Here is a 15382-nt window from a genome sequence, read left to right as displayed (position 1 = left end):
GGTTATTTTACGTATGATAGGGGGGTAAATAACAAAAGAATACACCATGTTCCAAATCAGCCATATTCAACATTGTCGATACCTCCCCAGAAGCCTAAGTCAGGCTAACTGTGGACCAGCCAGAGAATTTCTGGACATGGGAAAACCTTCTCCAGTTAGAAAGAAGAGGCAGGAAAGAAGGCAATGCGAGGAGAAAGAGAAGGAAAGAGATGCTAGAAGCAGCAATGTGCCATAGTAAATGCTGATAAAGTACTCCCAGAGCTCAGACTCTCTCTCAAGATTTTCAACTCAGCCTATTGAAGAATACTTTTAGCAGCTAACCTCTCATCTCACTGCTTACTGGAAATGGATTAAAGAACCAGGTCAGGTCAACGTTCTTAATGCAACTGATACATGCATAGATGCCCACATTTCTCATGCTTTTCCACCACTTTAATAAATGATTTGGAAACCAGTGCTCTAAAACCTTGCTCCATCTCACAAGAGAAGACAGGGTAATGAGTCACATTTTGTCAATGATTCTTCTTTGTGACCTCTGACATGTTGAAACCTGGACCTGGACCACACTTTCCCTTCCCGAAAGATGGGAATCACATCACCTGCTCCATAAAGGCTTTGTCAAAAATTTTTGTTAGTTGCTTGAACACAAAGAAAAAATTGTTAGTGATAAGGATAAAGATGTTTTTTAAATGTGTTGATAGTATGACCAAAATTCCAGTATAACTGAACTAACATAAGGTACCAGTACTAGAAAGAAACTTTCGGAAACAATAATGTATTTTACAGCTAACGGTTATTATTTAATATATGAGCTGGTAAATCATAGTAATACAGTTATTTATCAATAGAACACAAGACCTACTTTAATAAATCAACCCTTTGTCTTTAAATGGTTACTATAGTTATATATTTGAATTCACACTTCTATACCTTTTGTGTAAACTATCCTCACTTCAAATGTAGATGTATTTTAATAGGTGCTTTACTTGTTAAGTACTCAGTTGAAGGCTGATTGAACAACTTATACGATAACAACTTCTAATGTTCCACAAGGTTTCTAATTTTCATTTGAAGAAACTCTCATATTATTTCAGAAGGTGGTTTAATTTTGCGCCTACTTCTCAGGAATTGGTTTAATCAGGAAGGACATTTCTTTTCCTTTCTCATTAATATTCCAATTTTATTCCTCACTTTCACAGAATCTAGACCCCTCAATTTTCTCACTGAACTCTCAGAACGCAAGTGGTTAAATATTACAATGATCATCACTTAAAACTGCATAATAAATAAAATGATCTGCCTACAATAATTAAGCAGCAAAGAATAAACTCTAATCCCCCAACAAGTGATTATTATTGTCTAATGATCTGACTAAGCCAACTGGCATTCTCCAATTTAGTGTGACTGAGTCAGTAAGCAGACATATCCAATTCTCACTCATAAATAGCACCTCTTATATTCCCTTGCAGCAGTGTTTACTTACCATATTCCAGAGGAAAGCAGAGCTGACAGCCCTGTAAACATCATGCATTGAAGGAGTCCATTGAAAGTCAAATTTCATAGTAAAATCTAATCAGTTTAAACTGACGTATGTGCTCTAAAAATTCCCTCTCATGTTTTAGTATATTCCGAATATTATCTACCTATTTCAAAGTTTTCAATACCATAAGTCGGTAACATGGAAAATGTGGAGAGTTTCATTTTCTAAGCCAAATGCAAAAAGCGTTCGATGGCTTTAAAGAAAGAAGTCTGACCATATGAAGAAAAACCACACCAGTATTTTCCATAGCAGAACTGGTAAATGAAAATGTGACCCGTCCTTTCCCACACCTACGGGAGACATCACTAATCCTTACTTGCACACTTTCCTAATAGATCAAGATTAGTACAGGATGGGGTCTGGGTTGGGAGTGGAGAATCACACTCAGTAGAGCGCCTTAGGCAGCCACTAACAATGGTTGGTGCTGGTGAATGAGATGAAGACGTTTTGTCATCATCGGTCTTTTTGTTTTCTCCGAATAATTTCTGTATATGTGAAACATCTTTATCATCTAGTCTCCTTTTATGTTCTGTTACCTCTACGTTACAACAATATAGAAATAATTAGCTCAGAGTATTTTCTGTCCTCCAAAAAATGGGAAAGCCGTTGAAGGCTTGATCATCCCCTGTGTTTTTCTACAACTAAACTACAAACTGTCAACAAAACTGCTCATGAATGATTATGCTAGTATGGAATATTACAATCTGTGGCTGGTACTATTTTTAATCCAACTCTAGTCGATTAAAAATAGGAGAAAATGGCTTCAACGTAGACCTTCAGATCATTATAACGATGACAGAAATACTGCAAATATCTCATGGCTCAAGATAATGAGAAATTCTCCAGCCTGAAACAACTGAAATTTCTTAAATTCATAGTGTGTGTGAAGATTTAAATAAATATGTACAAAATCTTTGAATATACTATGTAGCATTATATATTATATATATATCATAAATATAAAATCAAATTTTTGAATATAATACCTAGCAAATCAAGGATGCTCTGCGAATATATACTTTAACAGAGTCCTCTATTGACCTGTGTGATTATCCTTCCAGACAAGACAAGTCCTTATCCCAGAAAGCTGGAATAACCTTATGGTGTTAGAGTATTCAAATCTAGTTGGCAGGTTTCAGAGCAAGGTGAGAAATAAACTGTACTTGATGAAATCTCCCAGTTCTTCTCTTTGAGATCTACATGTGAGCTGAGGAAGGTCTCCATGGTACCTAGCTAAATTAAATGCAATTGAATGCAACCAGCTTAACGCCACCAAGTTAATCAGATGAGCTTAACCCTACCTGGTAACCAGTTCAAGTATCGGAACGGACTGCCCCCACTCCACTGCCATCCACTGTTGAAACTCAGACTGTTCAGTCCAATCCAGAGTCCGGAAGTCAAGGAACTGGTTAACCCTTTATGACAAAAGCAAAACAAAAACAAAACTGACATTCGGAAAAGATGGTGAAATCAAACTCAGAATTAGGTACTTGAACCAAAATGTACTAGAGAGAAGTAACGAAGATCATGCCAAGCATGTCTCCTTTGATCCTCTCATCAGCGGGAAGCAAGTACAACCATTACCTCCACGGGCATGTAAAGAAACAGAGGTGAGAACACAGATAAGCCAGCAACGGTCTCGCTGAGGGTCTAACCCAGATGTGACCAGGCTTCAGCCCCCGGCATCTTGATGACTTCTATAGGATCGTGTGAATGTGCTTCTAATTTGGAGAAGACTCTCTTTGACTATCGTCAAACAAAAACATGTTTACTTCATTTTAGAGTAAAACTAAGATTTCTTTTGTACCGAAGTCACCGTTGTCTATCGTGAAAAAGTTTACCACACACTTCAATCTATTTCACTCTCATAAGTTATTACCCGACCTCATATTTTAGAACTTACGCTCAGAATTTTACTCGATGACATTTTAAAACATCCATTTTTTTCCTCATTAAGATGAGGATTAAAAACTAAACACTAAGTGCTTGTGCTACTATGAATAACACTTAGGCAGCTAATACATCATAATTACAATGTTTCAAAGTCTGTGCTAGGCCTGAGATACAATAAAAAAACAAAACAGAAGCAACATGGACCTCAGTCCGCCCAGGTTAAACAACTCTAATGTGTTATTACCTGTAACTTTTTTTTTTTTTTTTTTTTTTTGCAGTACGTGGGCCTCTCACTGTTGTGGCCTCTCCCGTTGCGGAGCACAGGCTCCGGACGCGCAGGCTCAGCGGCCATGGCTCACGGGCCCAGCCGCTCCGCGGCACGTGGGATCTTCCCGGACCGGGGCACGAACCCGCGTCCCCTGCATCGGCAGGCGGACTCTCCACCACTGCGCCACCAGGGAAGCCCTACCTGTAACTTTTTTAAAAAAATGGATTTGCTGTTCTCTCTATATTCTTTTTAGTTGATTTAAAAGAATTAATGGAAAGGAAAACTATCCTTTGTCTTAAATAAAATACCAACCTGAAGTGTCTATAAACATAAAGGGTAATCATAAATGGACCACTTTATATTTACTGTTCTCTAGAGGATATATTCCCCAGTCAAATTTTTCAATGGTGAGAAGAACCACTTACTGTATTTGGGGCACTGTTTCGCTTGTTTTCAATCCTCACAAACTCTTATTAGGTACTGCCATCTCCATTGTACAGATTAGGAATTTGACACCCAAAGAGTTTAGATGTCATGTGCAGAGTTGAAATTTAAACCTAGGTTCTTTTTGGGATTTAATTCCCTGACCAGGGACCAAATCCACGCCCCTGCATTGGAAGCACGGACTCTTAACCACTGGACCGCCAGGGAAGTCCCTAAACCTGGGTTCTTATGACATCAAATCCCAGACCCTTTAGTTCTGATGCAACCAACTAAGCTATCCAAATTCAGCGACATTTTCCCCAATTTTTCATTAGCTGATATATACACACATTCATGTCACAAAATCAAATGAAAGGGGATTACAGTGACTCGATGCCCCAGAATCATACCTCACATTTTTTGCTCCCCAATCCCATAAAAGCACAGATCACGTTCTTGGAGAAACGTGACCGGAATGCTGTCAGCTTATTCAGCATCTGGCAGAAAGGCACTGACAAAGGGAGAAGCCGCTTGAGGATACTGACTAGGTTGATATTGATTAGGTAGGTTGATGCTTAATGAACTGAACTGAATCCAATACTGGAGTTATTTACTGAAAAGTAAACCCTATTGCGTAATTTCTTTAAAGTAATAAAAATGGGATGAAAGTAACTACTAGCATGTAAAAAGTCAGTGAAAATTAATTCAGATTCACTTATCTTTATCAAGTGTTGTAGAAAAAAAAAAGTCTGAGTTAGTACAGCTCTTGCCCTTAGGTACTTTATACACTTTGAGAGGTATCTCGTCCAGGGCCTTCATTTTACAGATGAAGAAACTGAGGACAGAGAGGTTAAGAAACTTGTGGAGAGTGAAACAGAGGATAAGTAAATTAGGACTTGCACCCAGGGTTCACTTTGGTGTTTCCAGTGAATTCAACCCTTGCTTAAATTAAATTTGCCTGTGAGTTACTATTACTGATATAATACATTTTCCAGATAAGTTTAGATGTTAGAGCACCTTTAAATAAAGAACCATGAACTAAAAAGATATTTCTGATAAATGTCATCCCTCCCCAAACAATAGTTCATGGCAGAACTCACTCTGGTTTACCTGTGAAGACTCAGCATTTGGTTCTCCAAAGTTGGAATTTAACCAAAAAATAAAATACTTATTACAAGCTATGTCAAGGAAATGACATTATCAAAAGGGAAAATCTTAATATTTCTCTAGTCTTAAATCTCTGCAATGAGCACCATCGACTACGACTGCATTCATTACAAAGAAAATACTGATAATGAAGTGATAGAAATTCATTCATAGTAAATCAATTTTATAGTTATTCATCTCATTGATGGTTTCCCTTTAGTTCATTAATTATTTTACATAGTTATTAAAACTCTTTTGAGTACTAAACTATTACTTATGTCTCTTTAGGGTAAATTAAAGAAACCAACAAAAACGGCCATCTCACCTCATTCATGTAAATAGATAACTTATAAGGTGTCAGGAGGAGATGCCTGTCTACTAGTCTGTACCTTAGAAATGTCATTCTAGGATCAGTGTCATGTTGATACTATATTTTATGTTAATAATTATTTTATTAAATACCACTGAACATTGATTTTTTCATAAATTATTTTTCTTATTGACATATAGTTGACATACAATATTACATTAGTTTCAGGTATACTACATAGCGATCTGACATTGCATACATTATGAAATGGTCACCGCAATAAGTCTAGTAACCATCTGTGCCCATACAAAGTTATTACAATATAATTGACCATATTCCTTATGCTGTGTATTACATCCCCATGACGTTGTTATATAACTGGAAGGTTGTACCTCTTAATCCTCTAACTATTTCACCTACTCCCCACCTGCCCTCCCTTATGGCAGCCACCCATTTGTTCTCTGTATCTATGCATCTGTTTTCATTTTGTTTTGTTTTCTAGATTCCATACATAAGTGAGATCAAGAGGTATTCATCTGTCTCTGACTTACTTCACTTAGCATAATACCTTCTAGACTCACCCATGTTGTCACAAATGGCAAAATTTTCATTTTTTATGGTTGGGTAATATTCCACTGTATGTATGTATATATACCACATCTTCCTTATCCATTTGTCTATCAATGGACACTTAACGTTGTATCCATATCTTGGCTATTGTAAATAACGCTGCAGTGAACACTGGAATGCATATGTCTTTTTGAATTCGTGTTTTTGGTTTTTTTCCAGGTAAATAATCAGAAGTAAAATCGCTGGACGCCATGGTAGTTCTATTTTTAGTTTTTTGAGGCCCGTCCATACGGTTCCCCACAGTGGCTGCACCAGTTCACATCCCCACTGACAGCACATGAGGGTTCCCTTTTCTCCACATCTTTGCCAACACTTGCCTTTTGTTGTCTTTTTGATAATAGCCAATCTAACTGGTGTGAAGTGGTATCTCACAGTGGCTGTGATTTGCATTTCCCTGATGATTAATGATGTTGAGCATCTTTTCACGTGTATGTTTTCTTTGAGAAAATGTCTCTTCAAGTTGTTTTGGTTTTTCTCGGGCTTTGGGGGTCTATTTTTGATGTTGGGTTGTATGAGTTCCTTGTATATGTTGGATATAGCTATTCCCCAAAATATTCTGGTATGTTTTAAAACTTATAATAAAATACGCATATCTAAATTTTCAAAGCTATAACTTTTTGAACAGAACTGTAGGAATAAATAAATTAGATTTTGCCTGAGACTGCTTAATTAAATTACTATGTTTGGCATGATGAGAAAAGATGATCACTCTTTAAGGAAATTATCCTTGAGACTCTCCTTATCTACTCTAGGTACTCCTAGGCTTGTTTTGAAGAATTAAATTAAGTAATTACTTCTTAAACCAGGGCCTAATACACAGTATATGCTCAATAAATGTAAGCTATCGCTATTATTAATATTATTATTATCATTATTACTCCATGTTGAATTCGGGTTGGCAAAAAGTGTGATTTACAAACAAATTTCAAGCTTTGTGTTAAATATATCACTTAAAGCTGATGAGTGTCATCCACAATTTTTTCTCTAAAGTGTTTTTAATTTTCTAAAGAAGATGACCAAATTTACATTTCTTTTTTTTTTTTTTTTTGCGGTACGCGGGCCTCTCACTGTTGCAGCCTCTCCCATTGTGGAGCACAGGCTCCGGACGCGCAGGCTCAGCGGCCATGGCTCACGGGCCCAGCCGCTCCGCGGCATGTGGGATCCTCCCGGACCGGGGCACGAACCCGGGTCCCCGGCATCGGCAGGCGGACTCTCAACCACTGCGCCACCAGGGAAGCCCCCCAATTTTTTTTAGTATTATTACACAAAGCATCAATTCCACATGCTAAACTTTTTAATGTTTAATTTTCCTGCATGTATCGTCTGAAACAGTTTATACCTACTCTTGAACTTAGTTGTAACAGAAGACGTATTACTGTCCAATAGTACACTGTACTGTTCTTTTCTATACTGTGGTCCAACTTGTTCTCCACCCAGCACCATACGGAAACTGGCAAAAACAATCAAAGTAACCAGCCAATTTCACTTCCTATATCTTATTTCAGTTCTATAAATCCTAGTCCTATGCAGACATAGTTATAAATCTGATTCAGGAACTGAGGATTCAATAGGGTGTCCCAACATTTTTGAGGGTAGAAGAGATGATGAAATGACTCTGGGTGATATAAGAATTGGCCGCTGGGCAGAAGCCGTTAACCCAGCAGATAATGTGAAATCAGATTGCCAGTTTAGAATAAACTTACTGGAGCAAGGAGCTGCTGACATCTAAATTAAAGGTTCCCTTTAGTGCTTTGGGGGCCACCAGATCCTTGCTTATTTTTAAGTGAGACCCTGTCAGAGCGTAATGGAAAGACAGTGTTGAATTCCAATTCAGTTATTTTCTGAACGGGCGGCATTACGCAAAATTCCTACCTTCTCCCTCCTAATCTGTTATCTATAAAGTGGGGACAATATTACTCATTTACAAGGTTGGTGTCGGCTTTAGAAATAAAGCTCAGTGTCTGACACACAACAGCTGTTTAATAAATAACAGCTAATTTGATCTCAGAGTCATAAGAGGCTTATACCTTTTAGAAAAATGAAATTTACTACTCAAAATTCTCACATAAAAGAAATCATATTTTAAAAGCGTAACTATGTGTGGTTTTTAAAAAATGTTAGCGCCCTATTTTCCAGAATGGAGTAGATGTCAATCCCTCACTCACCCCAGGATTTTCTAGTCTTCCCCAATATATGCCGATAAATCCCAAATGTCATGAATATCTTCCCTCTAGAAAACAAAAGTCTGGTTTATTTTTTAAATTCCCCATCAGACTTTTTTTGTCCCCTAATGCATGGCATTTTTGACTTAAAGAAAAGCAGGAAATACTACAAATCTCATTCGAGAAGTCATTCCTACCCGGATTTCAGTTAAAATTTGCTGACTGAAATTCCGGAGGCTTGGATAAGATTCAAATAAGTATCTGAGGTGAACTCAGCCTCCCAATCTCTTAGGGCTTGTTTGCGCTCCTGGGGACACAGTAATAGTCCTTGCTGATTAGAGAAGCATTTCCTGCAGCCAGAAGGCTGACAGCGGGGCCAGGAATGAGGAAGTGAGTGGCCCAGAGATGCTGTCCTGCTCATAGAGCCTCTTTCCCCTAGCAACTGGGGAAGAGTTCAAAAGTAACCTGTGCTCTGTCCCTTGGCTTCCAAAAAGCCAGAAAACAAGCAAAACTCAGAAGAGTCAAGATAACACAACCCGCAAACGGATTCCTTAAAAAAAAAAAGCCAAGTGAAACCATTTCAACTCTGAGGTTTCTCTAACCCGTGCAAGCCAGCACAAATCACACCGGGAATTCTCTCTCTTCCTTAATCACCTACATAAATTTTGTCTTATCTCTGTCTCTGTTTTCCTCTTTTTCTCCTTATTTTCACACATGGTTGCAAATATTGGTCCCTCTGTACTTTGCCCCAATACTGCATACAAAGACCCCAAGGACCAACACAAAACAGAATCACTGAGCAGACAGAGGCGTAATCCCATCTCTGAGCTCACGAATGCCCATAGTGAGGTCGCATTGCTTTTCTATTGTCAATCTCTTTAATGATGGCCGAAAGAAAATGGTGGCTTGCAGCCTATACTGAAAGCAGAAAAATTTTAAATGTTATACTTGGTACAAGAAAGATTTCATTACAGTGGAGCTAGTACTCATGATTTAGTCCTCGGAAATGGACTAGAAAAGTCTTTCTTACCCAAGAATGCTTTATGTATTTCACAAGGTGGTGCTAAAAAAAATTCATGGTACATTTTTTTCTGCCCCAAATAGAATGCAATCAACATCTTCAAATTCAATTAAAAAATAATAACTTATAGGAGAAGTGTGTTCGAATTGATGGAGAGGATCACCCACAAAGAGCTGGAGAAAGGGAATCCTAGGTGATGAGACAAGGCTGGGGACAGCTCTGTCCCTTGTAACAGTTCACACACACTCTCCCACTGCAGCGCAGCAGCCTCAGGTAATCGCCCCCAAGATCCCCCAGCTTCACAGAGCCGGGGCCCAGGGGGCCAGGCTCCTGAGTCTGTGCTCCTTACTCCTGAGCTCTGCTGCCTGCTATCCAGGCGGATGCAATCTGTAGGCTTTGCTGATACAGCAGGTACCGTACCCAGTGCTTTGCCAAGTGGGGTCCCCATCCACTTGCCCTAGAATCACCTGGAAATTTGATAACATGCAGATTCCAGGACCCCACATCATACCTACTGATCTACAGTCTCTGGGGTTTGCACCCAGGCAGCTTCACTTTAACAAAGTACCCTGGTGACTGATAAGCAGCTTCACACTTAAGAAACACTGTCTTCTCGCCATAAACTGACCACTGGTCCAAACGTGAGGCTGAATTTCTAAATAATGTTTTTTCTTGTGCTGCATCCTCACTTGTCAGTCAGCAAACATCCCTTGAGACTGTCTTCCCGGAAGGTTCTGTGTGAATCTCTTTAGGGGTTGGGAGGACATACATATTCACAAGACATTCCTCACTTTCAGCCATCTGCCTCTCAAATCCATTCTCTACACAGCCTTCAATTTGCTTATAATTTGTATTTATTTGCTTGTTTTCTTGTCTATGTGTTTTCCCCATTGGACTTTAAGCTCCACGTGGACAGGACTTGGCAGGCTTTGGTCACTGCTGTGTCCCCAGGAGCTAGCATAATGCCTCACACAGAGAAATCACCCATCTTGTAGAATGAATGAATGAATAAAAAACGAATGTATTTATAGTCTTGTAGGGGAAGTGGGACATATGCAAGTAACCACTGTAAAAGTGGTAAACAAATAAGAGAAAGGCAGATGGAAATAGAGAAGACTGCATTTCCACTGTATAAAATGTGGGGAATCCCAGGTACAAGAAAGGCCATGGGGACAGATGTGGAGGTGAGAAAGTATGAGACATAGACGAGGAAACCAAAAGTTTTCTCTTGTCAAGACTGCAAAATGCACAAGGGGAACAGCAGTCAGTGGACAGGTGACAGCCCCTGAATGTCAGGCAAAGGTGTGTTGTTAATTATTTGATAGGAAATGAGAAGCCACTAAGAGTTTTTGAACATGGTGGTCACTGGATCCAAGATACTTTCAGCTAGTAAGCAGGGTCAGGGTGAACGGGAGGGAGGGGATTAGAGCAGGGAGTCGAGGATGCTCTATCTCCCACACTCGTTTCTGGTCCTGACCTCTCCGCTCCTCAAGTGTGGATTGCAGAAGCTAAAACAGACCCTCTCATCTCAAGCAAACGTTAGCCCTTTTCATCTTCACAACCTCATAAGAACAAATGCTAAAAAAACAAACATTGTAGAAAGAGTATCAATAAGACCTGAGAACCATTAGAGTCTGGGAATTTGAAAGACAAGAGGCAAAAGGACGGCTCTTCACTTGTCCCTGTTTGTGGTGGCAGCTCTTCAGTTTATCATGTTAAATTCTCCCACGCTAATGGAAAACCAATAACTTCAAGCTAGACCTAGAATATTTGACCAGTATGGCACCCGTGTCTTGTGTCCCCGAACAGCATCGCTAACTGATTGTAGCATCTTCTACTCTGAGCCCAAATAAATCCTCCAAATCATTCTCAGCACAAGTTCTAGACACTGACACAACGGATAGAAGAAAGTTGGCTCATGAGTTGAAACCTATCCGCCATCCCAGGTGTCTTTTTCAGGGTGCACATTTGTCAAACCCTCTGCACCATCTGCTTAGGACTGACTCTATCATGATGTCTAGAATTATTCGTGTTGTATGCTTTTAAGTTAAACTATACGGAAATAAAATAATCATGATTTCACAACTTTGTTTTCTTTCCACATCTTTACCTGTCAGGTATGTCTGCTCATGTATCTCTGTGATGCTCAAGAGTTCGGCATTCTGTTGCTGGCAGCTCTTCCTCGCCTGGTGCCAAGTTAAAGCCGATTTGGAATTTATCTGGTAGGAAATGCTGGTCAACGGATCTTTATTCCACAAGCTTTCACTGCCCTCGACTGTAAAAGAAGTCAAAAGGAATTGACTACACTACGCATGGAAAGAATTTTCAGTGAACAATATCTTTTAAACAATCTTGGTAGCATTATTGCTTAAAGCATTATCTTTTCCTTTTTTTCTTTCTTTTAATCAGTTTTAAAGTGACTATGAGATTTTCTTTACTCCTGAAATGAAGAGGGGGAGTTTTCAAAGATCGACCGCATTCCATCTCCTTCATGTGCCTCCAGAAAGACAGGGACTCACCATCTCTATTTTTCCATTAGGACATTTGAGATCAGATGAGTTGGGAAGTGAGACAAATACACAGACTAAGAATAGAGATGGCAGCCCAACTTCCTTAATCTAGAAAAACAATAATAAAGGGAGAAGAGAAAATAAATATGTCTTCTCTCAGCAATGGATATTTCACCTGTACATTCTAGTTTGGTCTTTTTAGACCAAAGACACAGGCGTTAGAGGGGAAGGTCATAGATTCCACAGACAGACTGACCAGGACCTGCCTCCAGACTCTGTCACTCACTGGTGAGTCGACCTTAGTAAATTGTTAACCACCTCTGGAGTCTCATGTTCTTATCTCTAGCACGTATTAAACATACACGTATGAAACATGGCAATAGCTGATTGTTAGCTTTTCTTCGCTCAGAGTAAGACACTTTTTAATTCAAAATTTTTTTTTTAATTTTTAAAAATTTTTCCCTTATTTTTTCCTTTGCTATTTTATGATTCCCAATATACTCTATAAACGTGGCTACAGTCTATGAAAGGCCAATAGTATAGATGGATAAATATTATTGATTGCATTTTACACATAAGATGTTGGAGAAATGAGTCAACAAGTGAAATATTTTTGTGGGCTTCATGATATAAAAACTTCTCTTTTGTCTTTTTAATAATGTAAAATTCTACTTACAAGTCATGTGAAGTCATAATCCTTTCATTTATTTATAAGGAAAAGATTACGTAAACTCTCAAATTTTCTGAGGAGTATTCAACTTGCTAACAAATTGGACAGTTGTCCGTGTGTACAGAGCCTACACCATATATATACATACAGCCAACATTATACATACACATATAGCCCACACTTTATATATGCATGTAATTGTGATTCTTTGTATCTGACAAGGAAGTGACCTTTTTCATATACTTACCACACACTATGATATGAAATTTGTGGTTCATGAAACACCAAAGAGGAAGAAAAATATATCAACATTTCATTTGGGCAACAGCATAGACATTTCTAAGATGTTTTAACTATAAAATTATTATATATTCACATAAAAATATATTTGAATTAGTAATGTTAAATTTAAATTACCACAGTCTGAGGTCTTACTAGTTTAATGTGCAAATGGATTCTTCGTCCTGTAAGTGAGATCACTCAGATGAGACTGGTTTGAGGTTTACTTGAGGTCGGAGCTATTTTAAATAAATATTTTTAGAAATTTGGAGGTTTTGCTTGTGTGGTAGAAAGTGTGAGATATAAAAGAAGGAGGGGATGATTTTCTCATCCAGAAATGAAGGAAAGGGCCACAAAGGACCAAAGAAAGAAATGCAATTTGATGCTTCTCTTCATTTAAAGAGAGGGTATTTTGCATTTTCAATCAAGGGATTAAGACCTATTTCTCAATGCATGCATAGGTTTGCTGACTCTATATCTCCCCAAATGGTTCAAATTCCCACAGTAAACCAGCACAACTGACTCTGAAAGCTAAAATTGCAAGCTATGGGGAATTGAGAGAAAGGAGTCTTTTCCTTTTCCTGTTCTCCTGATACTTGAAAATAAACGTCTAAATAGAAGGAAAACATTACAATAAACACTACAGAGGGCAATGAAGAGCATGTACTGAGTGTCACTAGGTCAACAGCTGGGACCTCGTCTTCCTGTATTGAATCTGCTAGTTTAAGGCTAACATAAAATAAGATGTTCTTTTGAAAAAAACACACAAAGCAAAGACAATGAAAGAGTTTGGGAAAATGCAAAGCCCTTCAAGAAAGGCATGGACTGTATAAAATGTGCTTTAAAATTGTAATGCATGTTGAAATCAAAAGTGTTTTAAATCTCCAGTTATTTTACCTTTACAATTAACTAGGCCAAATATATAATTTGCTTTGGAAGACATAAATTGGAATCAATGAGACTAAAAGCTTATTCTAGAGCCTACCCAGTTTATCTCTAAAGCACATGTCTAGCCAAGGTGTTGTTTTTTTTTTTATGATTAGTGGCTGGCCATTTGTCCTCCATTTAATGAGTCATTAAATCATACATGCAGCCAACAACATCCCTGTCAACACCATGTAAGTGCAGGATGTTATAGCTGGACCCGTGAGATCTGTAGCCCCAAGACACTCCATGATAACGGATTTAGAAAATACCATTCCTACAAAGTCCAGAGGAAGATGTTTCTCAATCACTGAAAAACAAGCCTTGCTTTATCTTATGAGGAAAATGTTCAGTTTTGTTTTCAGACAAAAAGCCTTCTAATATAGAGATCAGACATCAGTCAACCTTTCATGGGAATCAAACCTTTAAAAGTTGTTATAAAACAGAAATGCATTTACCTCACCCAAGAATGGGAGAGCGGTTCCACCATGAACACAGGAAGACTGAGTTTTTGTGAGTATTCACCCAGAACTGAGGGACTGGACCCAGAGGGGAATTACAATAAGCTATGGGGCTGAGAAATCAAATTAGTTTTTAGTAAGATGTTTAGGGATTGAAAATCAAAAGAGATAAATAAGCACAATTCTTGGAATTCTGTCTTTAACTTGACAAACTAAGATATGTTTGTAAATTGGACTGTTTTTTACAATAACGCTTGGAATACCGCGATGGTATGTGGATGTGTGATCCTGAAAGTTTAGTGGGGTACGCGGCACTATTGCAACGCAGGTGGTCTCACCGTCAGCCCAGACTGTATCTGAGGCTCTGACCCAGCGCCCGCCCCTTGGCAGGACAGCAGGAAACAGGAGCTCTGATCCACAGAGTCTGAAGTAGCAAGAGGTTGGGGGTAAGAAGTTCAGGGGGAAGGAAAGGAAGGCCGATGCTGGCAGCAGGAGGAGGGTGTGGGTGATGGAGAGAGGGAAGCCAAGAACACTTCCTCCTCTGTCTTCTTCAGCCCCATCCCTGCCTTCCAACATGAATGCCCTCATCCACCCCACCCAAAACCTGCTGCCCTGCTTCTTTATAAATTCTAGAGCATGGAAAGGACACCAAGAATTTTTATGGCCCCCTCACTTCAATACGATGCAATGCCACTTATTCTGCATCATTGCAATAAGACTTACATTTTCATTTTAAAACCCCTCCAAGCATAGACATAACTGACTTCCATTGAAGCTATGTTAAATTAAATAATAGTCTTCTTAAACTTAATTTAAGAAAAGTAGCGTTACTATCATTTTCTCAGTGAGGAACCCCTTTTCATTACATTGACACAAAATTCAGGAGCCGCTCACATCTCTCTCTCTCTCTCTCTCTCTCTCTCTCTCTCTCTCTGTCCATCAAAACCAAGGCTGTGGCATTGCTTAAATTCTGTTTTTGATGTATAGTTTAATAAAGGTAAATCATTGGGGGGGGGTTGGAAAATGGGATGCCCACCTGTGGCATTAAGTATATATTGCAACATATACAGTATAATTTGCCCTGAAGTCTTAGAAAATAACTGACAGTAACAGTGGAATTTGAGGAGAAGTAGTAGTTAGTGAAA

The 15382-nt window shown here is 38.7% G+C and overlaps 1 protein-coding gene across 2 annotated transcripts in view; it reads right to left on the bottom strand.

Annotated features, from left to right (window-relative positions):
• Positions 1-15382, bottom strand: part of MRC1 (mannose receptor C-type 1) — a 96295-nt gene that overhangs the window by 63026 nt on the left and 17887 nt on the right. For both annotated transcript variants that reach the window (XM_024750139.1, XM_024750138.1), the window contains 2 exons: positions 11504-11668; positions 2842-2955 (listed from right to left, as the gene is read on the bottom strand). In XM_024750139.1, the coding sequence (XP_024605907.1) occupies positions 2842-2955; positions 11504-11668 (279 nt within the window). The remainder of the gene's footprint in view (positions 1-2841; positions 2956-11503; positions 11669-15382) is intronic.

This window comes from Neophocaena asiaeorientalis, unplaced genomic scaffold, assembly GCF_003031525.2.
Source record: "Neophocaena asiaeorientalis asiaeorientalis breed wild unplaced genomic scaffold, Neophocaena_asiaeorientalis_V1.1 scaffold4, whole genome shotgun sequence".
NCBI classification, from domain to species: domain Eukaryota; kingdom Metazoa; phylum Chordata; class Mammalia; order Artiodactyla; family Phocoenidae; genus Neophocaena; species Neophocaena asiaeorientalis.
This window is presented reverse-complemented; position numbering and strand designations above follow the sequence as displayed.